This window comes from Falco biarmicus, chromosome Z (genome assembly GCF_023638135.1).
Source record: "Falco biarmicus isolate bFalBia1 chromosome Z, bFalBia1.pri, whole genome shotgun sequence".
NCBI lineage: Eukaryota > Metazoa > Chordata > Aves > Falconiformes > Falconidae > Falco > Falco biarmicus.
Window position 1 is genome coordinate 31161075 of NC_079311.1, and position 23567 is coordinate 31184641.

The 23567-nt window shown below is 47.2% G+C and overlaps 1 protein-coding gene across 1 annotated transcript in view; it reads right to left on the minus strand.

Moving 5' to 3' along the window:
- Window positions 1–18345, minus strand: part of TRABD2A (TraB domain containing 2A) — an 83353-nt gene extending 65008 nt beyond the window's left edge. The window contains exons 1-2 of the mRNA XM_056325770.1: window positions 18208–18345; window positions 9888–10448 (exon numbers count right to left, since the gene is read on the minus strand). Coding sequence (XP_056181745.1) covers window positions 9888–10448; window positions 18208–18312 — 666 coding nt within the window. The 5' untranslated portion in view covers window positions 18313–18345. The remainder of the gene's footprint in view (window positions 1–9887; window positions 10449–18207) is intronic.
- Window positions 18346–23567: the final 5222 nt, after the last annotated feature.

The window sequence follows — 23567 nt, forward strand, 5'->3', positions numbered from 1 at the left end:
TGGATTTCGAGCACCTGAGTGATCTAGTCATCTCCCCGCTACAAAAGAAGTACAAGAGAAGCCCAAAGCAATAATAAAACCTGCTTTTCACCCTGTTTCTTCAGATGTACCAGTGAGCCAAGACTCCATGATCTGGTGAAAGGTTTGCAGGTGGAGAGGCAGGAAGATGTTTAGGAAAATGTCCAGAAGAAAGGTCAAATTTTCTCAGCACTTAAAATCTTTAAGCAGTTAATCCAGGAGCCTCAGAAAAAGTAAAGCCTTTAGCTGAAATAACTGAAAATCTAGCTTACACTGAATGAGAGGAATCCAGGGCTGTAGTGTCAGTAGAGGGACTTCAACAACACCCTGCATTGGGACACATCCAGCAGCACGTCACTGCAGGGCTGCAGCTTTCCTGCTGGTTCAGAGCTTCTGGTGTTTTATTTATATAATTGGTTCCCACAAGAAGTCCAAACACTTTCTCTGAGCTTGCAGGAAACTCTTCAAAGTGCCACAAGGTGCCACAAAAGGAAAGCCAAGGACCCTAGTGATGCAGTCCTCTGCTGCCCTGCCTCAAGCATGAGTGAAAATAAGCTTGAGCCATGCCTGGAGCAGGCTCATTGCTTAGCCAAGTGGAACACACCATGAAACCTGTCTCCCTGGTGCAGGTTAAATGGCTCATCCTGTGTGACATCACAGTAAGCCAACAACTGCCACTTCTGACAGGTGGAGGGTGCTAACTGTACTTGGGACACTCTCAAGACAGCAACAAGGCAGGACGCTCTCCCAGAGCCACGCATCTCAGTGGGGTCTCTCAGCTACTGCAAGTGGCGAGTGTGACAACACCTCACCACCAGACATACACAGACCTCAGCTTATATCTTTGAGAGAGAGGATCATCCATGGGACGATGTTTGCTGTCTGGATCAAGTAGTATGGTTTACTTGCAGCAAAAAAAAAAAATCGCAGCAAGATTTGATGCACAGTTGCAAACACAGTTCATTTGAGCTTTGACAGCCTGATGGTCCATAAAGATGTAGAAATATTTTTCTCACATGGTACAGTTTGTGGGACACACTGATAAATTATAGGTAATCCACACAGAAATTAAGGGTTTGAGTAAATAAGATGAAAGTCAGACAGGAGCACTGAGTACGTTGATGATGCAGCCTCTGTGCAAAAAGAATGATGCTCAGAAAACAAAATAGAGCAACACAAAACCACATAAAAGCTACCATTTAAAAAAATATACATATTTGCTAGAACATTCCTATACTGCATTTACCAGGCACTTCATGTAGGTCAAGTCTGAAACAGCCTATCTTTTTTTGCCAAAGGTTAATTTGAGTTCTGGCCAAAACCAGCAATCCTGCTAATCTTGTTAGAGCAAAGAGACTGAGAAATGCACAAGGCCAGCTACCTAAATCTTCCCTTACACGGTTCTATGACAGGATTGTGATCACAGTAAGTGGCAGACTAAACACTGTTACACATTTGTTTTTAATTGACAGGACCGGTCTTAAGTTGCATGGATGGACCCCTTCATAAACCTCTCCCTGCTTTCAGACTGCACAGCTAACTGCTCCTCACACGCTTGTCTGTTTGACCTTTGCACGCTCAATAAAGATAAGCTTCATGAAAAGGAAGGAAATGTGGAAGTCTGAGTGCTCCAGCCAAGACACCGCCAAGGTTAGGTCTGCTGACCTGTTCCTTATCAACTTCCAAGACCACTTCCTGTTCCCGGTGAGCCAATGGAGCTTGAAAGCTGTTGTGTCTGAGCACCAACTTTTACTGCCACTTGTCTCAGGTTGAGTCTCCAAGCATCTGCCCACACAGACTGCATGCTCCAAGAGACTGGACAGATGTAGCATGACCCAGAGCACAACCTGGACTGCAGGCACTGCATGCAGGACCATCACACGTGCCAGGGCTAGGCTTTGGAAGGAAAAGGGCTGTTGCACCCCTGGTAACACCATCTCACCTGAAAACCAGCAGGAAAGGTTGTTGTTTTCTGAGGGCACAGCACATGCAGGGGTGACAGGAACACTAACCCAGACACCCAGCCTACCCTGGCCTCTCTCTTCCAAAAGCAAACAGGCTGACCTGGAGGAAGGAAAGTGGGCAGCCAGCTACCGGTGCACTCAGCTGAGCCTGGCACCAGGCGACTCCCACACAGGACACCTAGCCAGGCCCATGTGGATGCACAGGCTCTGTCCCCACTGGCACAGCTCAGCATCTCCAGAGACAAGTCATGCCCTTTGTTTCAGCTGCTCACTTCAGCCAACCCTCTGGAAAATGCAGCCCCAGTAACATTTTGGGAATGATGTTCCCACACCTGCCCAGTGAGGCAGAAGCCCAGCACCCTATCTCCAATGTCAGCAGAGCACCTACAGAGTGGCTCTTTCCCTAGCACTTGCCCTCAATTCAAGCTGTCAGGGGCTGAGGGATGTCTTTAGCCAAAGATGCCACGTGGGACACACATCACATGAGACTCCCTGGTGTGACTATATATCTGTCTAATTCTTTCAAAACTGTTCACACATCTTTGTGTTCAAGCACCCTTCACCCAAGCACGCTGGAAATGAATGATGCCTTGTGCGGATGTGCATCTACCTGCTAAGATTTCTGCCCGATAATAGTTTTATTGAGGGACCCAATCTTTCCTAGGTTATCAAAAGCAATGAAGAAATGTTCCTGCTGCTCCCTTTCTGCATTAGGCCAGATAAAGCAGTAGACATCTTAAAACTGTTTTTCAGCTTCCTCATCCTACTTGAAATCAACCTTTCTAATTAATAAAATCCTTCATGAAGATTATTGGAAATACTTACAAGATTATAGAAAACTGCAGAACAGCAAGGATAATGGAAAACATACCCTTTCCAAAATCCTGATAGCTTTTTGTGAGCTTTCAAGTTTACTTGGTAAAGGCAATGGCATCAGTGAACAGAATTCTGAATAAAGCATACGGGCAGTAGGAATTTAGAGAAACACAAACCCAACACATCACACACCGAAGACGTGGAGAAAAGAAATGGTAGTTAGTAGACCTGAATATGTAACTGCAGATGAGAACACTATGTAAGCTACTAAGCACCTCTGCAGGGGAAATTCTTTGCCATACAGCATTCAATATACATGTCAACAACCTAGAGAGCAAAAAACACCCAGCAACCCCCAACTCTATCATTAATGGATTTTACAGGTAAAACAAAGGTCAGAGGAGCAAAATAATAAGGGGAAGAAAGCAGAGGTGCTGTGAAATCTGGAACTTCTGTTACAACAAAAATTGTCTGCTGGTTTGCAGTTCATCTTGGCCACAGAGCAGGCAGAGACTGGACCACACCACCACAGGTTACACTCTCCCTTTCCTGGGAAGCAGTGAAGAGTAAAAAAGACTGAGTCGCTCAGGCATGAGCTCTGAGAAAACCACTGTGCCTGGAAGAACCACAGACAAACTCCGATGCATAAACAAGGAAAGATGAGGGTAGTGACAACAGCACTGCACGAAGCACACGCTTGAGTGCCATGACACAAGACAGATTCTGCTAGGCCTGGGAAAAGCTGAGGAATAGTTAACACATAGAAAACATGCCCTGCTGGCCAAGGCTCAAGGGGTTCCACTTGCTTCATTTAACAAAACGAACATTCAAGGGCAAACTGATTACAGTTGCAGCACCCGCACAAGGTAGAGAAATTTGATAGTAGAGGCTTTTCAGCGAATCACAAACCCTCACAAATTCCACTAGCTGAGAGCTGAAGCTGGGCTGTATTTTTGGTCTGGATATGTCTAGGTTTGTTGAAGAAAACTAAAAATTAGTCTTCAGAACCACTGCCATGGGACAGAAACCATGTCACTGGGATGCAGGAGCCAAGTGGTATACCCATGGACCTGGCAATGCAGTCTGGGCCAAATAGGAACTGTTCTACAGCTGTTGGGCAGGAAGGTGACAGCAGTGCAGACCAGCTCTTCAATCAGAAAGGAAGTTGGTCTTCTACAACTCTGCAGGCATGTGCCTTTAGGTTGTCCTGACAGCTTGCAACCTTCCTGTCCAAGGGAAAAGTTGGCAGCTACAGTCCCACAGTCTGGGTTCAGTAATTGGCAATAAGCAGTGAGCGCTCAGGATCAGGTGTCAGACAGAGCCACAGCATCAGGCCACTGCGACTGGTCACCATAAGTCTGCACCAGGACCTAAGGATGTGCAGACCAAAGCTTAGTATGGACACACCTGACTACCTGACCAGCTGAATGAGCCAAGCCCACATCCCCTTCCTGCTCCACACTCCTTACTGTTGGTTAAGCTGCTCCAAAAAGCATCTAGTCCAGAGCTTCTGTGCACTCCCTTGAGTGGCCCCCAATGCCCAGGACCCCTCAGCCCATTGACAGGGCTGTGCTCCTCTGCAGCAGCAGTACTCTCAACCCAAGCTAGAGGATATCAAGTGTCATTGGAGTGTGTCTGCCGACCAGCTCACCAACCTAGTGCTGACTTGTCAGAGGAGAGCAGGATAACCTAGTTACGAGCACACTCACAGCAGTGTACACACAACTCATCACCCAGCCCTCACGAACTGGGAAAAGGGGAAAGGTATTGGCATGCTCACATCGTAACACTGGGAGCCAGCCCAGGCAAGGGGCCATCTGTGGGAGCTGCAAGGAGAGACAAAGCCACATTTACCACCTGACGTCTTCTGTTTCTGCTGTGTAGTATGCTGAACAAAGGGCATTTTTAATAGGCAAATCCAGCTGGTTGACAGGCACACAGAGTACAAATGCTAGAAGCTTACAGTGGCACATGTAAACCAGTGCCACAGCAAAATGCAGTTTGGGATTTCAAAGCCCTACCGCAGAGTCCAGGCTGTTTGAAACAAAGTCTCCACCCTTCTGAATGCAGAGACAGCAGATCAGTAACTGAATTCCCCTTTCACTCTCAGTAAAGAAAGAACTCTGAACTCTTCAGGTATTTAATAAGATCTTAATTAAACTCTAATTATGACAATGGAAATGCGAAGCCTTAGCTATTTTGGTTCCCACCAGCCAGCCCATTCCCCTTGCCTGATGTCTAGACGTGGAGGCTGCAGGTGTGTCTACATACAAACTGAAAACAAAAACAAATGTAGGTCATAGACTCAAGCAGCCAAAGATGCAAATAGGATCAATGCAGTTGTTTCAGCTCCAGTTCATGTGCAGAAAACCCTGATGTTCCCATCACCTGAGAAGGGAGGGCTGTTCCTGATGCATACATCTTGAAGTTACACCCTCAGGGCAGAAGATGCAATCAGGTTACCACAAGTAGTGTCCTGTCCAACTTGTTCAGCAGTGAGTGCTCTGCTCCTCTGTCAGCTCTTTCATCAAGCAATTGCTCTTCACTTTGCTCCAAGTTTGGATCTGAACTACTCTTTGCAGAGCTCCCACCACATGCCTCTCCTTGCTCTTTCTTTCTCAAGGTTCTCAGTTACTGCTGTTGGCAAAAGTGAACCTGAACCAGGGTCTCATGCATGGAAACACTGCCAGATCTGACCTCATCACCCCAGAAATTAAAGACGAATGTTATAAATGATCAATTCAATGTAGAAAAAAGGCCCTTTGTTTGAAGTGAGAAGACTAGCACAATTCCCTTTAACTTCATGCCTTTTGGGCCTAATTGCAGGCCATCACTGCCGTTCCTCTAACTTTCTTAGGGAAAAAAAAAATCAACCAGCTCCCCCCTCCACACCTAACAAGGCAGTGGGTGCCTTGGCTTCCTACTTTGCCCCACAGATGTGCTCCTAGTTTTATTCCAGGGGCAATCAAGGCTAGTCCTTTCACCCAATTGGGTACATAGATTAAGCAAGAAAAATTATACTGGTAAGTCAGAAGGGTTGTATTTACTAAGCAGGAGTCTACAGCTCTCACAGTCTTCTTAGTGATCCAGAAATTGGAATACCTGAGAACCCTTTAGAGAAAAGCAGGAATCTCTCACCACTTTGTTGCTTGCAGGGGTTGCCCTTCGAGTAAAAACATGAACAACTGATGTCCTAATTAATGCAAAATGATCAATCCTAGAAGTGTTTGCTTCATCTTCTATCTACAACTGACTCTTTGGGGAAGTGGCTGAAAGATGCAAAAGATAAGACTTTCAAGTGCTCTGTCTCAGAGCTGGAGCAAGGATTTCAAGAGCAGTCAGTCCTTAGTGGCTCTCTGCTTTCTACTGACACCCCAGCAGCTTTGAAGACTACTTTTAAAGATGTAGGCATGTATTCAGATGCTTAGGTAGGAACAGAGTGCCGTGGCAAGGGTCTGGACACAGGAAAGCCACATGGCAAAAACCATTCTCAAATCAAGAACATCTAACAGGTAGTCTTCCATCAAGCATCCCAAGCTTGGAGAAGCTAAACAGGTTATGGTCTTGGCTAGGAACTAGCGATGGCTCAAGCCGGGGTCCCATGCAGAGGGTAGTCACAAGCCTAAACTTTCTGTGTTCAAGCTCAAACGAGTCTGTCAGAAACACAGCCTGGACACCATCTGAGTGTGCCAAAGCACAGCCAATTCAAGTGTGTGGCACGGCAAGGGCCAAGGCCAGCTCATTTTGTGAGTCAATACCAAACTGATGTTCATGATGCTACAGCTAGAGCCAACAGCAAAGCTGCATGGGCTTTAGGCTGGAGCACTAATGCCTCCAATCCTGCAAACGTCTAAGCACATGCGTAACTTGAAAGGAACAGTCGTGAGGTCTGAGGTATTGACTCCAGTGCTGGGAGTCAGCAGTGGTAGATTGTGTATAGCTACAAAGCCTTTTATCTTCTAGAAGCCCAGTTGCTGCTAGGAGTGAGACCAGCATCCTTATACGGTATTGCAACAAGAAAGGCACTACCCATGAAAAAAGGTGGGGTGGGATAAAGTCTTCAAGACAAACTAGGACAGAAACAGTTGCGAAACAGGAAAATAAACACCATGGTCCTGGCATGGAGACAGACTAATCTTTCCGTACTCCCTACAGTTACATAGATCTTTGAACAAGAGAGGAGGATTTAGGAGGCAGTAAGGTATTTCACAGATTGTTTACACATCATTGTGTACCATATAGAAATGATACTTTTATGGCCTGGCTATGTGGGCAGCCAGCCTGAGCTGAGCAAGAACAAGACAGATTTGGCAGGTAAAATAAGAGAGTCATAAAACAAAAGATAAAGAGGAAACTGGAACAAATACAGTCAAAGAAAAAGAGCCCCATGACAGGCAGTGTTAGCTGTTGTATGTGTGTGGGTTTTTGTATATTTTCTCCTCTTTCTCCTCACAAGGAGGAGGAGGAAGTCTCTAGCCTGGGTTTGTCTGCATTTTTCAGCTACTGAGCATTGTAAAACTCCATCAACACAATCAATAACAAACTGTTGCAGACTTCACCTGCAATAACCACTACCCACACCAAACGGGCCTTGTTCAACAGTATGGATCAAAAGTGGGACCTAGCCAGTAATAGTGTATTGCTTCTAACTGGCCTGGGAGTCCTCCTCATCAAGTAGTACAACCATGCCATAAATGAAAGAAAGAGCAAACCCTGTGCAGAAGCATAAACTGAAAGTACTGAACTTGCTTCTCTGGCAAGGAAATCATCTCTGTGCAACAAAAAACATTCATTGTACAGGATTAGACCATTCCTTCTGGTTTTGTGTCCCCATTTTCCCCAGCAGAAGTTTATAAGCTGTCCCTGTGTATTCACCCACTTGAAAGATAGACACAGAAGTAGCCTGATACTGGAAGTTCCCAGATAGCAGCACAATACCACGGAAAATCATTTTCAAAGAGCTTATTTCAAAGTATTTGTTTGGTTTAATATAAACACATAATTAAATCAACTGCCTCAACAAACTGAGAAGAAAGCTCTGAAATCAAAGATTTACAGAATTGCCAACCATGAGAGTTCACAAGTCAGACTCTGAAATGCCTTGGCTTGGAATTGAAATTAATTGGCTTAGAAACACAAAAAGCATCTGCCTGTGGTTCTCCTTTTCCTTGAGCTGCCCATATTGGAAATCTAGCTGTGGGCAGAAGTGAGGGTGTGAATTTGCAGTGCAAGAGCTGCTCCAGACCTGCTCCCACATGGGACAACATGCCTCTTCCCTATGGAAGTGAGCAGGTGTGAGAGCAGCCACAGCTCACATGGTGCACGTGCACACTTCGACCCACTATGGGGTCATCACGGGCTGTGATTTTCCCAACCAGAGCTAAGTTTCTCCTGCAGTTCTGGTTACCCTGACTTCCTCAGCTGGGCTCTGACAGTCAATGTCACCAGGCTGGGCAGCTGTATGTTGCGGGTCTGTGTTCCCACCCATGCAGTTTGCCAGCTCACTTGGCATTTACTCCGCCTGCAAAACAGTACAGCAACAGCCACTCTGAAGAAAGCTGTGTGACAGCCTAAAGCAAGCGTCAACAGTTGCATAAGCTTGACAGGGACATGACTTGCAACCTGTATTTCTCAGCCTTCCTACTACTTTCTTACAAGGCAGTGGAGGAAGCACACGCCCCTGCCCTCCCACTTCTATCATACTAAACCAAAGGGGCAGTTTCAGCAACATAAAAACATAGGCAATAATGTTAATAACAATGTTAATAAAGCCTTAACCAGGTAAGAGGTGGTGGAGATGAAACTTCCCAGGCCATTTTTAGGGCGGCTGCGAGCAAACAGCGACAGCACAAGTATTCAAAGCACAGTTAAGCAAAAGACTGGAGATGCAAATGAGACTGCCCAGCTCCAGACAAGGGAAGAGAAGAGTGCAGATATCCTGCATGCAATTAAGGACAGCATAAGTAAAATGCAGTGTGGGCTGCAGTGCCATTCCCTGCATTATGGTCCCTGCCAAGATTGGCCAGGGTAGCAGCATTTCTGACATCTGCCCCAAACTGCCGTCCCTGCCTTTGCTGGGCTGCAGCTCCCTTCAGCACGGGAGACTGCATCAACACAGGGGAAAGGGTCGGGCATCAGTTGAAACTCCTCACCCCACAACGAAAGGTCCCCCCACCGTGGGCTACAAGGGCACGCTGCAACAGCCGGTCTTGCCTATTCCTAAGCAAACACCACTTTCTCTCCCCAGACTAGCACCTCCCTGCAGCAAAGTTACCCCAGGCCAGAGAGCTGCCTTATGCCTGCTTGTAATCCCACTGGGCAGGCAGAGACAGCAACAGATGCAGCTCCCTGGTGTATTTAGTTCAGAAAGCAGAGCCCATAACTGCCCCATCCAACTCATGGGCAAGAGAGGTCAGTCTTCTTGCCTGATGTGATACTGCATGAACAACAGTGCTAAACTCCAGCTGGTCTGAAAATATGAAGGCATTTGCACAAGGGCCCACAGTAGCCTGTGGAGCTCCCTGCAGGAAGCTGTGCTGACCCTCATCTGGTCTTAAAGGAAGCAAAAAACCAAAACCACCAAACCCAAAACTGAAACACGCTTTTCCCAATGCAAAGGATGGGCCCTTATTTCTGAAGGCACTAAGAGGTCCACTGGCATACTTTCCCAATCAGCACTTACTTCTCAGCTTTACTCGCAGCACCTCTGCTTCCCACAAGTGCTTTCTTCTTAACTAGCTTTTACAAAATCAAGCTTAGACAGTGAGCCCCAGCCTGCCCTGGGCTCCAGCAGGGCAGCTCACTCAATGTCAGTGAACAGACATCCAAAGGTCTGGTGCCTCTTGGGGTGGAGCCTGCCCAAGGCAGCCCAGGGAAGCGGACAGGGGTCTCTCCAGGGCAGCTCTAAATAAATTTAGGATGTGGCCTGAACTCCTACAGCTAGCAAGCTTTCCTGGGGGCACAGGTAAAGGCAGGGACTACAGGGAGCAAACACAAGTCTCACACTTAGCACACACCCCAGCCCGTGCTCTTGCTGCTGCGACATCCACCCAAGCAGCCAGCCTGGCACCCAGCACACCACTGTCTCACCTGGGAGAAGTTCAGCCCATTGAGCGGGTGGCACTGCTCCTCCACTTTTTCCACAGCCCCAGTCTGCTTCTTCAACCGCTCTGCTTCCTGGGCCAGGTACAGATCCAGGACAGGCACGCCTCGCGACTTGATGTCTACCTCCGTCAGAGAGTTCACCATCAGCATCACCCACACCGGCCTCTTCCGCTCCCAGTTGCCTGCAATGGCGTTGAAGAGGTAGTCTGCATACAGCCCTTTGCCCCGCTGGTCTGGGGTCATCCAGGATGGCATCATGAGCTTGACATACTCCAGGTGCCGCTTGAGCCGGTGGTAGATGTCATGGGGCAGCACATCCTGGAGGTTCTCCCCCTGTGGCAGGAGCTGGCAGCTGGTGAGAGCGGAGATGGTGTAGGGGTCAGTGAGGTCCAGCTCAAAGTACACAATGTGGCTGTGCTGGAAGGCCTTCTTGGAGTTCTCTGGGATGAAATCCCAGACACGTGTGTACGGAACATGGATAGTGCCAAAGAAGTAAGATGGGGGATCTCTCTTGATGGTCCACAGGAAGGAGTTCAGCTCGCTTTGCTGGGGGAGAGGGAGACACAGCTGAGTAAGTACAAACATTTACACCACAGCACTGCAGTCCAGGGCTTAAGTAAAGCATGGTGCCAAGCCAGCAGGTCATCTGTCTCAGCAGCTTGCCAGCGGTGGTTCTGCTCACACAGAGTCAGTACTTTCTGACCATCCTTTCTCTCAGCTCTTGAGGTCAAAATTCTAATTTCACTAATTAAAAACACAAGAAGATTGGCCTTGGCTTTCTCCTCCTGAAACTTAACACTGGGTCTTCTCAACAGTAACACCCCCTGGCTTGTCACCCAAGCATCTGGCAAAACCAGCTGCAGAGCACAGCCCAAGCAGGCCATGCTCCAGACATTCCCACCTTTTAACAAGGCAAAAGCTGGCATCACTTTGCTGAAGCACTTCAGCATAGCAAGGCACCTTTCAAAGAAACTGATGTGACACTTAGAGAATGCCACAGCATCTTAGAAGAACTTTCCACTCTGAGCGAGACACCAAACAAATGAGAAACACACAACACTGCTGGCAGGCAGACTTGCTGGAGCAGGCAGAAATATGGGGCAGAAACTTTACAGGGATGTACAGGACCTCTTCCAGCTGAGCTACCTTTTTTAAGTAGCAGAGACATGCATGCAATACCTTGGAAAGTGAGGGAAAAAATTCTGCAGACCAAACTCGGCCTGTGGTTCCAGGGCATACTATTTCAAACACAAAGGAGGAAAAAGCTTCCTTCTTTCTTAATTTAGCTTTTAAAGTCTCTCAATAAACCACAGCCATCAGGAAGTCAGAATCAGACTAAGATTGTTCCATTGCAAAATGTGCCTCATAGCATCCCCAGGAATACCAGAGCACAGGGCTGTGCTCAAGCCCTAAGCAATCCTGGGGGACAGGAAAGCAGATGGGGCAAAATGGATCTTGCCAAGTCACTTTACACCAACAGCAGACATGACCTCCATCACCTACCATGTGCACCCTGCTGGTGCAGTTGTCCTTACTGGTGCAATGGACACAGTCTCTATCTTTCTGTGCAGACAGGAAGAGGTAGCCTTTGCATGTCTAAGTAAGAGAACAGGCTTCCAGATGCACTCAAACATCTGGTCAGCCTTTAGCCAGCAGATAGCCTCAGAGCTGAGGTTAGCATTAAGTGTGCATGTGTGCTGATCTAAGCAGCCTGCCTGCCTGCCAAATGCAGAACAGGCTGCTTAGAGGAATTTATTGGAAGCACATTGCCTATAAATTTCTGATACTAAAGACCCAGGGTCAGAAAGGTTAATCTTAAGGACTGCTCTGCAATGGCTCATCCTGGACAACCTTCTCCAGCAGCTCTCTATGTCAAACTCAGGCCATGGATCAGGCAGCACTTCAGTGAAGTGCTACCACCAGTCCAGTTTACCCACATAGATCCACAAACCAACTATACTCCAAAGAGCTCCTCACACACTTCTGCAGCATGTAAAGAGTCTGAAGGATACTTCAGACCTTGGTAACACCATGCTACAACTCCAGATCCCATAGGACACTCTTGGAGTTCACTCCTGACTTACAGAGCATAAAAACTCTCCTGAAGACCACGGGAAGAAGGGAGAAAAAACATGATGCAGCACAGAGAGGTAATTAAGATACAGGGCAATAGGTGAGTATGAGTATGACATAGACCCAGGAAGAACACAGGAAAATAAATATGCAAAGTAAAACAAGAGGGAGAACACCACAGGGTTCCCTCCTGTTGTTATTCAGGAGGGAAAACTGGAAGGACACACCACTACAGTGAGAAATTAATGGGAAGTAGTCATCAGCCAGCAACAAAGAAGGACCAGAAGTGCTACTTTTTATCTATAAGCAAGCAAAAAGACAGAAGAGGCATCTAGGACAGGCACGAGGTCAAGAGGTCAACACTCCTTCACTTCACACAAGTCTGATCATGTACATGGCAGTGCACAAGAGCAGTCACAACTGCAAGGAATCATAAGGAACTAGTGGTCACCAGCCAGCTTAAAACTTCAATTCAGCTCCTGAACAAAGCCAGAAGGTTCAAGTCCAGATAGATGGTACCAGGCTTTAATGCCCATCATCAATGCTGCTCTGGACAATTCACACAGCCCAGCCAGAAAGATGTTTGGCATTTCACTTTCACTTTTTTTTGCTCTGCAAATCACTCCAGCTTTCACAATCGGATACTGAAAGCAGAGTAATACTGCCAACTATTAGTAGTACTACCAAGGAAATCACACAGGCCATCAGGCACACAGTAAATAGTCTTCCTTTGAAGAGCCTGCAGCGCAGGCAGAAGATAGCAGGCTTCAACCTAATGAAACTTCTCACACAGTCCTAGAGACTGAGACCTTGAAAAGGGGAGCAGCTGGGCACCCTTGTTGATACTTCTATGCCACCAGGAGCTATCACGAACTTTGCAACCCACCCCAAGCACCATTCAGACCTCCCTTCTCAGAACTGCTAGAAGCCAGTGTGAGGGGCTGGAGAACCGTCCTGTTTCTTACAGGAAACATGAGAAACCTCATGAGAAACCTCCCCAGACCCTGCACAGACAGTTTCCGGGCACTAGCAGTTGGTCATCCTTACCAGGTGATGCTACAACAGGAGCTCACAAAGCTCACTTTCCCTCCAAAAGGTAGCATTACAGCTGCTCGGGACATGCTAGTGCTTCACACTCTTTTGGCATCTCCTTTTCCTGCACAAGGTGGAGATTGGAGTCCCAGCTTTGCTCTGCCTCTATGCCAGACCCCTGCAAAAAGCTTGCTACTGCCTTATGTGAGACAGGATGGAGCAAAGTCGTTGGTGTGCCTGAGCAGGTCTGTGCTTCCCCTGCTATCCCTTCTGGCACCCTCACATCCCCCTTCCCAGAGCTCACACGCGTTTCACTACAGCTTCTTCAGAGAACAAAAAGCAAGGGTATAATCTCTCCCCAAGACCATAAAAGGGAAGCCATTAAAACAATGCTTTAGGTGGCTGTGAGACAGCACAGGAGTAGTGCCGAGGCTTGCTCAGCATCACAGTATACGCCGTCACTGGCACTGCCTTTCCCTCACCTCACTTCCCTGACAGCGTTCAGTAGATAAAGGTGCTACAACCCAATTTTCCTTTGCAGTAGGATCCTTCTACACAGCTGTTACATCAGAGAGGGGTGCTTTAAAACCAGCATAAATTACAGTCAAAGTGGTGTCCTGGAGGCTTAAGAGAGCTGCATTGTATAACTCTAGGAATTTCACTTTCGGCTGCATAACAACAAAAGTCAGGTTCATGTATTACATCAAGACACATATTTCTGTCTCCGCTCTCCAAGTTACAGGTGGTACTCAACACATTACTTGTGACAGGAGAAAGTAGAAACAAGGGTTAAAAAAAAATAAATGAGGGGCAGCCTAATGAAGAGAGCAGCAGTCCCACAAGAGAACACAGGTCTCCCCATCTGCGGGCACATCAAGACCTGAAGCAGCATCACAGTAGCCATACCACACCTCCTCCATGCCTCAAGTTTGACCTCCAACTACATAATCCCAAATCAAGGTATTTCTGAATGCTCAGCACTATGGCACAGTGCCTTCTCCCCTACCTCACCTCCCCAGATGAAAAACAGCTGGCTATGAACTAATTCAAGGTATCAGCCCAGCCAAAAAATGGCTTGGAACAAAAAAAGGAAAAAGAGAAAGTCTTTTCCCTAGCCAGCAGGGGAATGAGGGAGAAGAAAAAGGAGCTGCTTAAGCTGACACTGTCAACAGAGACAACATACTGGGAGCTACAGGATCCACTCCCTACCAAAAGACTGAGGATGTCTCCCTCCCGAGCCAGGGCTGCACAAAGGACAAACTCCACTGCCTCCCATGAGATGTACTGGGGGCATGTAAGGCCAGACAGTGCTTCCTAAAATGTATGGACAAGAGCGTCAGGCACTGCAGAAATCCTGGAAAAGCATGGTACACATCAAGGGGTTTTCCTCAGGAGCTGAGGAGGGGTCTAGGCAAGAACAACAAAAAACTTAAAGAAAGGGACAGCGAAATGATGCATTGCAGATTGCTAGCTGAAACCAGCACGTGCTCATCCCATATCACATCTGCCCTCTAATCACATAGCTGCTTGTCCACAGGTGGCACTGGAAAGTGCCATGACCTCCTGCCTTTCTTCTATCTGCTTCAGCAGAACACAGGCTCTGACAGAGAAGTATTTTCATTATCTTTCCAATAGGTTGTTTCTTTTAAGATTTGGGGAAAAAAACACCCACACAACAAAAACAAACCAAAAAAACCCCAAACCCCAAGCCTCAGATTCTGTTTATTTTAACTACCCCAGCAGCTTGCTTTTCTAGCGGTATTTATAGTCCACCATAGGATGCAACCTGTAGTCTTCAAATACACAAATACTGTGTTTGTCAGACATCATGCATCTTCAGCTAAGGCAGCAATGATTCTGCTGGAAGAGAGGTGCCAAAGAGGATCAGAGAAAGTGTCATCTTTCTTCTGAGAAAATAGCTCAAATTGGGCCAAATGACATACTGACTGTCAAGAGTAAAATTATGGTAAACTTCCAGAAAATAATTCAGCAAGAAACAGGAGGAACAAAGAATGCACCTAGTGGCAGCACTTTCAGTGTCTAGAAGAGCATGGGAGTTCAAAAGCCAAAAAAAATTTAATAATGACAGTTGTAGTGATACAGGAACAGAGGTTCAGAGGGAAAGAAAAACTGCTGTCCAAAGACTGAGGAACCAGATGCAAACTCCAGACATGGGAAACCTATACCTCGTCTGCTCCCTTCTACATCACTTCTGCTTCCTTCCATCTCCTGCCTGTTTCATCTATGTAGACGATAGATTTTCCAGCACAATGTGTGTAGCTCGCCGTGCAGGTTGGTGCCCTCTGTGGCTTCAGTGTCTTTCAGAACCCTTAACACTCATACTCACCACTTGGCGCCACAGCCACATCTTCCAAACCTCAGCCCAGGATTGCACTGTTTCTCAACCCATAATACTCTCTTAACATTTTTTTGCTTGCTACAGGAGCCAAAGCATGTGATATGCAATATCTTACCCAGGCAGGCAGCCCTATCACCCTCCCTATATGGCTTGCTCCCTCCCTTTTACCTATATTGGTGTTGTATCTTGTCATCTTCATTTATACCTAATTGGGGCAAAGACTGTGCCTTTACTCGCCATGTAAAGTGCCCCATGCATCTGTGGCAATGCACACAGAAATGCTAGGGACGCTTTCAAAGGTCACCGTCTTGAGCTTTTGCTCACCTGCATTACTGAGGCTTTCAAACTCAGCTTAAGACTGTAAGTAGAATTCACATGGGGATAAACACCACAGTGGCTACAACTATTAAAAGAACACACATTCAGTCTTTGTTTGATATAGATTAAAAATAAAAATAAAACTTTTAACAAAAAAGCCAAGGGTTGAGAGCAGACAGATTACTTGCCCTGCTGAAGGGCATGGGGAAGTAGCCATTCCAATGAACTACCCCCCTGTAAGGTACAACACAGCACAAAATACTAACCGGCTACAACCATAAGCACTCCGCTGTTAATCTCTGGATTCTGGCTTTAAATTTACCAATACACTCCAATGTTAAGCAAAAAGAAAACATCACCAGACTACACCACTTATTAACTGGAACATAACCCAAAGGATTCCAGCATACTTTATTTTAGATTAACTGTTTTCAAAGTCTTTCTTTTTTTTCTTTTAGAAGAAGGAGGGTGGTGCACATTATTGGTTGCAGATTTAACTATAATTTGGAATGATGATGAGAAAATCCTCTCAAGTATTGTACGTTCATTCCTTAAAGTAGCAGCTTCTCTCTTTCAGGCACTGATGTACATATTTCTTTCAAGACAGAAGCTTTAGGCAACCTGACAAAAAGAAGAAAGGTATACTTGTAACCTAGAGAAGTAAGAAAAGAGGTGTCATAAAGAATTATGATAAAAACAAGCAAAAAAGCCTTCCCTGATGACACAGGGACAAGGAGGAATATTTTTTCCCAAGGGGTTGGTGTAAGGGTAAGAATACACTCAGCTTCACAAATAAGGCAGGTGCTGCCATTCCTAGACAGTGTGGTTACCACCACTGTTCTAATGACCCTAGGAAGCAACCTGCCAATACCAGAACTACAGGTGGTCTCACATTTTAATGACAGAGTAATCAGCAGATAATGAGATACCATTAACACATTTCATCTCTAGTTTTGCTGGTAACTGGCAGAAGTCTAGTCAATGGCTCCTGAGAAAAACTCCCTTCATGTCCCACCAAACTAGTGGAAATGAGTAATTCACAAGTATGCTTAGGCTCTCAGGGGCTGTCCCCTTTCTTCTTCTTGCTCTCACTAGCTCCTTGCAATAGATTAATGCCAGCCCACAGCTTTTGCATTTCATGCCCTCAGGAGGAAAGGGGCACCCACCCCAGAGGCTTGAGCTGACTCTAGGGCAATGTCACAGCTGGCCACCTATAAATCCACTTGACAAACTGGTTCCAGGCACAAGCGAACTGTTACGGCACCATCCCCCAAGGTAAGGTTAAGCTCTAGCCCAAGGTCAGGCAGACAGGTCCAGTGAGGCACACGCAGCTTGGCATATGTTTGAACTGGCAGTGCCCTATGTCTGGGAGGAGACAGACGCCTCAGCCTCTACAGCTGCAGGGAGGCTGGCATGCTTAGCTGGAAGCAGCGAGGCCCCTAGACCAGCAGCTATATGTAGGTGCACCTCCAAGTGAGAGAAAGAGAAGAAAGGTCACAGAACAGACCTTCTTCATAGTTGCGAAGCCTTCTCACACCTACCCTGCAGTGAGCCCACTGTGGCTTTGGCACCTCCCCAGCGCAGTGCTCCTGCACTTACTCCTAAGGGCTCCCAGCTGTGCTGGATGAGGTAACCCTGCCTGGTGCAGATGAACACAAATGGCAAGGCACATGTCCCAGGGAAATCTCGGTGCACAGCACCTCTGGTCAGGCTGCTTCCAGGTGCAAGCAGATGCCAACAGACAGCATGGATGGTCTGTTAACACCAACAGACACATTAAGACAAAGTTCAGGAAGTCTTTTCCTACATGGTATTTGGTCCTTTCATCCCAGAAACTTCAGCAAGACCTGCTTTTTCTCAGTGTCCGATTTATAACAGAAATCACACCCTTCCCTCGAGCTTCACGCTGGACAGAACATCACCCCTAACTCGCAGCAGGGTCCCTCAGCTGCGCTCACTACCTTCCAGCCCGTGCTGCTCCTGGTCGCTCCAGTCAAGCTGAGGATGTTAGAGGACGCACAAAACCGAGCACAACTTACAGCCGTGCTTCCACCTCAGGGGCACGGCCGCTTGCCGGCCCGAGCCCGCCCCGCCCGCTCGGCGCCCAGCCGCCGGGCAAGGGCCGCCGCCGGGCAGGGGTGCTGGGGCAAGGCGCTGCCGGCGGCCCGTCCCGCTGCGAGCGGCGCAGCCCCGCCCGCACGGCGCAGGGAAAGGTCCTGCCAGGGCCCGTCCCGGGGCTTCCTCCTCCGTCACGCTGCCCCGTCGGCACCGGCGGTGGTCGCCCCACCTGGCCGCAGCCCCGCGCACCGCCCTCCCCGCCCCGCTCCCGCCAGCCACCCCCGCCCCGGCCGCTGCCCGAGCTCCGCAGCCCCGGCACCCCGTCCCCTCGCCACCGCCCCCGAGGGAAGGGCCGCCGCGCCGGGACCCGGGACCCCCGCCGCTCCTGCGGGACCGCGGCAGTGCCCGGCGGCCGGGGCGGCGCGGGGCGGGGGGCGGCCGTGCCCCCCACGCGTCGGCGCTTACCTTTCCGTGGGACGGGCAGGCGCCGGCGGGGCCGCGGCTCTGCCGCGCTCTGGCCAGCAGGAGGAGGGAGCCCTGCAGCAGGCAGAGCCAGCCGGGGTGCACCATCCCTGCTCGCTCCCAGGCTTGGCACAATTTGAGGACGGCTTCCTTTTTTCTATTTTTTTTTCCCCTCTTGTCCTGCTTCCACACCTCCCCCCCCCCCCCTTTTTTTTTTTTTAATTCCCCCTCTTTTGCCTTCACCACCCACCTCTCTTTTTTTTTTTTTTTTTAATTATTTTTTTTTCGGCCGGTCGACCCAATCCCAGAGCCCTCAGAGAAGCGGCCCCGTCCCCTAGCCAAGCCCTCCAGCCGCTGCCCCCTCCTCTTAAAGGGTCCCGTGCCGGGCGGGGGGGGGGGGGAGCGCGGGGGGAGGAAGGGGAGGGCGCGGGGCCCGCTGCACCGGGGGCGGGTGACAGGGCAGCAGCGGGGGGGTCTCGCCGCCGCCTGGTTGAGGCAGACGGCGGCGGGGCCGGGGGGCGCCCCGCATAGGGCGAGACTCTGGCCTGGCCCTGGGGGCTGGGGCAGCTGCGCCCCCCCACCCCCCGGCAGCCCCCGCCCCCCCGCCGCGTCCGGAGCCCGCAGGGAGCGCAGCGGCCCCGGACCTGCCCGTCCCCTGCCCGCCTGCTGCCCTGTCCCGCTGCCCGCTGCCTTGCCGGGCCCTACCTTCCCCTCCGCATCCCGGCCCGGCCCTGCCTGCCGCTGCATCCCGGCTCCTGCCTGCCCCCTGCCCTGCCTGCCAGTCTGTGCCCAGCCTGCCCCTCCTGAAGTGAGTGTGACATCCAATACTGTGATTCTCCCCAGTCTCGTTTACTGTCCGCCAGCTTCGCATCGGGGAACTGCTTTGACTCGCTCTCGTTTTCCTGTTCCAGGACGCCTGTGCCAAAACTGTGTGTCCGGCGTGCTTTGCACAAACAGTGTGATCTACTTCAGATCAAAAATGCACTGAAGGATGTATCAGCATCTTTAATTGTAAAATTTAGCCATATCTGCTGAGGAAAGTCGTATTTAAAGCCTTATAAAAGCACATATTGCTATTAATCACAGTCTAAAAATACTGAGCAAAGCCAGAAATATGCCAGTTTTTAGTTTGGCGCAAATTAAAAGAATGAACTTCCATAGCTCTCAAAATATTCACAATAGGATCTTCCTGATGATTTTAATACAGCTTGTGTGATTCGCGTATAGCAAAACTGTCAATGCTTTTAGGGCTTAAGCTAAGAAAACCTTTAAAGTTAAAATATTAACTCTCCATTAACCATCACGGTGTGTGGTGCTACTGTATGGTACATTCCCTCCTGCACCACCCCCAGTTGTTTTAATTAAGTATTTTCAAACACAAAAGAAGCCAAAATCTGTTGAAGCCATAAACAGAGTAAAGAGAGGTCAAATGAAGACAAAAAAGTGATGCCACTTTATGAACCAGTGTCTGCTTGTTTAGCAGAAAAAGGTGTTGCTTTTATGCAGACCTTTCTCCACAGTTAATTCCTCCACCTTTTCTCAGCATTTTTATGATTTCTACTTCAGTAGTCACTGCCATGCTCACTGTCCTATGAGGATGAATGGAGATCCTTCTGCATTTTTGGGTTTTTTTTTTGTAATAGCTAGTGGACCTGACCTACCCGTGGGCTGGGTACACTGGATATACAAAGATGGTCTTGGAAGACTACTGTAATTTCTTTACAGTGTTGACTGTTCCTTCTGAAGTTGTGTGTTTGAAAATACCATGCGCAAAGCAACAGGCGAGCTGCAGAACAACTGTTTCAGGCTCTTTGCAGACTCAGATAGTAACTTCTTTAGCTTTATTCTATTCTTACTTTTTTTCAATCCCAGAGATCCACATCTCTGTCCCTAAGGTTAAATTCTGGTTTTGAGTAAACAGCAAACTTCCCACAACCTTAAAGAAAGTAAAGATGCCATTCTTTACTTTTACTGGGAGAACCTAATTTTGTGTGAAGTAACTGCCTCCAGAAGAAGGTAGCCAGAGCCAAAACTCTTCATTCTCTTGACTTCTGTTATGTGCATTACTCTATTTCTGAATACTGTGGATTTTGATGAGGAGAATGATACTGGTAATATATGCAATGCGTCTTTTTTTGCTAGGTCATGCCAACCATTTATAACAAAAATCATTATCTGACAAAGAATATGGCTTATATGCAATATATAGTATAGTAATTATAATCCCTAACTATTTCAATTATTATTCCCTTTTTACATTGGGGGAAATAGCACCTTGCAATTTTCCAGCACTTTAGATATTTCTGTATCTATCAGAGCAAGAAGTGAGGATGAGACATCATCATCACTTCCAAAAAAAACCCTGATTCCACAATGGGGGTTCAAATAGTGAGTTTGCCCACCAGTCAGAGACAGGTAAGCAGCTTTTCCAGACACCACTCTTAGCAGCCAGGTATAAAACATAGCAACAAAATTTTTCCGCCCTGTAATGCAGTAAGCCAGACCCGTATTTGGTTGTATGTATTTCTGGGCATGGAAGCTAGACAGCATTCATACAATACCTAGATCAAGCTATAGAGAATAAGAATAAATCTTTCATGGAACAGAGATTTGCTGCCAGACTGCTTAGGTACCTTCTGTGTGACAATTTCAGTTGCTTTTCATTCTAAAATAACAAAATACGTAACACTCCCAGAGACACGCAGCTTGCAGGCATACAGGCAATGCAGATTAAGCTGCTGCTTGGCTTCATTTTTGAATTGGTGAGAAATACGTTCTTTGTGATGAATTGCTAGTGAAAAATAGGGAACGAGGGAAGGACAAAGGGAATGTTTTATAGACACTTTCGAAGTAATTTATACTTTCACTGCAACATTTCAGTAGAAAGCCACATCCTAGACCTATTAACAGAAACCGAAGAGATAAACCCAACATTTTCATTTAATAAAGTTCTCCCTGTTGAGTGGCTGGGATTTGTTTATCCCAGTCCCTTGCAAAATGATTTCAATAGGACTTCAGCATGTGTTTAAGGCTAAGCATTGCTTACATACATTGTACAGAAAGAGTAAACTGAAGCATGCACTTAAATGGTTTTCTGAATCAGGGCCTTAAAAGACAGTCTGTGACCTGAGCTGTCTGGTTAGTAGTTAATTCAAGGTAACCAAAGGGGCAGGCTCCACAGTTGTGTCTCTCAGAACAACAGAGTTTAAGCAGCTAGTTTAAGTAGCTGTCATGCACAGGCAGTTGCTCACACTCACATCCCACACTTTCAGGTGTGCATAAAGGTGGGTCCAGTTGTGACCTGGGCTGTGTGTAAAAAGTAGCAACTTTCTTTTTGTGTGTGTGTGTGTCAGCTGATGTTTACCTTGTGTCAGTTTCCCAGACCACAGGAGCAGTTACATGGAAATGGCTGAGAGGCTGTCAGAAGCCTAAGTCTCCTTAAGTGGGTGTTACTGCGGACAGATCTGCAGAGGATCACAGTCCAAAACCTGTGCATGCTAATTCAGATGGCATACATCCATGTGCATATGGCACAGTGTGTGTACAGTACACACACTCCTGACAGACCTCTGGCTTGTGCATGTGCCTTTGCTACCCAACATTAACCCACAATGGGAAAGAAAGCCAAACACAGCAAGCCCTGACTGAAAGAAGCTGCCACAAAAGAGATTTGCACAGACTTCAGGACAGAATTATATTCACACTCCCTTAACAGGCAGGTCAGCTGTGATTCACCCACTATCAAACATGACTCATCTGGTTTTGCATTCAACATAGATTTTAAACACCATGAAAATTAAGCATGAGGATTTCTTACCATCTAAAATTATGAAACAGGTATCATAAAGCAGATAATAAAGGAGGCAAAGGAGCTTTCTTCATCAAGTTGAGAAAAAGTACTCTACTTTATCTGCATTTGAAAGGAAGTTTGCTTAGAAGGATTGATGTGGACTTCAGAGATTCGGGAACACAGAGCCCCAATTATGCCTCTAGATAAAAAGGGTTAGTGAACTTTGCAGTATGTTACTGTATGAAAGTGTTAGGTCAGGTGGAAGGGAAATATGGGGAATATATTACAAAGTGAAGTGGTTACATGTAATTATCAAGCATAGTCAGCCAGAAGCCAAAAATAAAGAGTGGAATTCTGTTCTCTAAATGCAACTTAATAATAGTAATCTCAATCTGAATGGAGAGAGAAATCTCTTAGGCATTGAAAGGGGGTGAAGGGAAAGTACATGACCAGAACAGGGAGCTCTGAATTGCACTAGGCCCCAGCACTTCAGAAATAAAGGAGAGGATCATTTGAAGCCAGGCTAGAAAGAGTTAAAGAACAGCTTACAAACACCTTTCCCTAAACTGAAAGTATTCTTTATAAGAGAGCAATCAAACCCCAAACTGTTTAAAAGGTGAGAATAAAGTGCTAACAAAATAGTAAGAAAAGTGTGAATTATTCAGCTATTAATTTGTAATAAGGAAAATAGGAGGAAAAAATGCAAAGCATTGCCAAAATAAATACAATTAATGTGTTATTTTACTACATTCAGTAAATAGGGACCCCATATCTCATGCACACAGAAAATACTGTATTTCTTGAGGTTTTTTAAAGGCATGGCTGAGTTGCACTGTCATCATACAGCAACTGGAGAAGCAGAAACAGACCACAGCTCCACAGTGAAGCGCAAGTAGTCTGAGCAAAATTAACTGTTTTTCTCCACCAAAAGGCATGTTCCACCCTAATCAGCCCATGGTTTATGCTCTCAACTGATGCTTTGGTGCTCCTCGATGTTGAGCATGGCTGTGTCATGAAATCACATGCTGGACAATAACATGTTTGCCAAAACTGCTGTGCAGGGCTGGAAGGGAAATGCAGGTCCCTGAAGGCTAGTCCATCTCTCTCTTTCTGGGAACTGTAGCTCCACCACTAACCTATACATGGCCTTCAGCCCCACTAGCTGAAAAACAGCTGCTTAGGCACTGGAAGAGAAGGATGCAACCGTCCCGCTTCTCACTCCTTCTTGAGCCCTTCACTGGATTGAGGGAAAGATGCAGTCCTGGAAACCTAGGTAGATCCTGGTCCTGTGCACATAGCCATCCATCTGGGAAGCAGCTGAAAAGTCTGAGGCCCCAGGAGAGATCCACAAAACCTTCAGTTTGCATGGGTAGATTTCTGATGGCTTCCAGGAAATACCAGGACAACTTCACTGCAGCACAACCGAAGAAGATCTGAGATGGGTAGAAATGCATTGAATTAGCATGATTTTTTTCAGGATGTCTTTGGTGGAGAAAAGCTATCCTGATTTTTTAGCAGTTTTAATTAAAGATTTCCACAAAGGGGAGGAATTTTCCAAGAGAAAACACTTAAT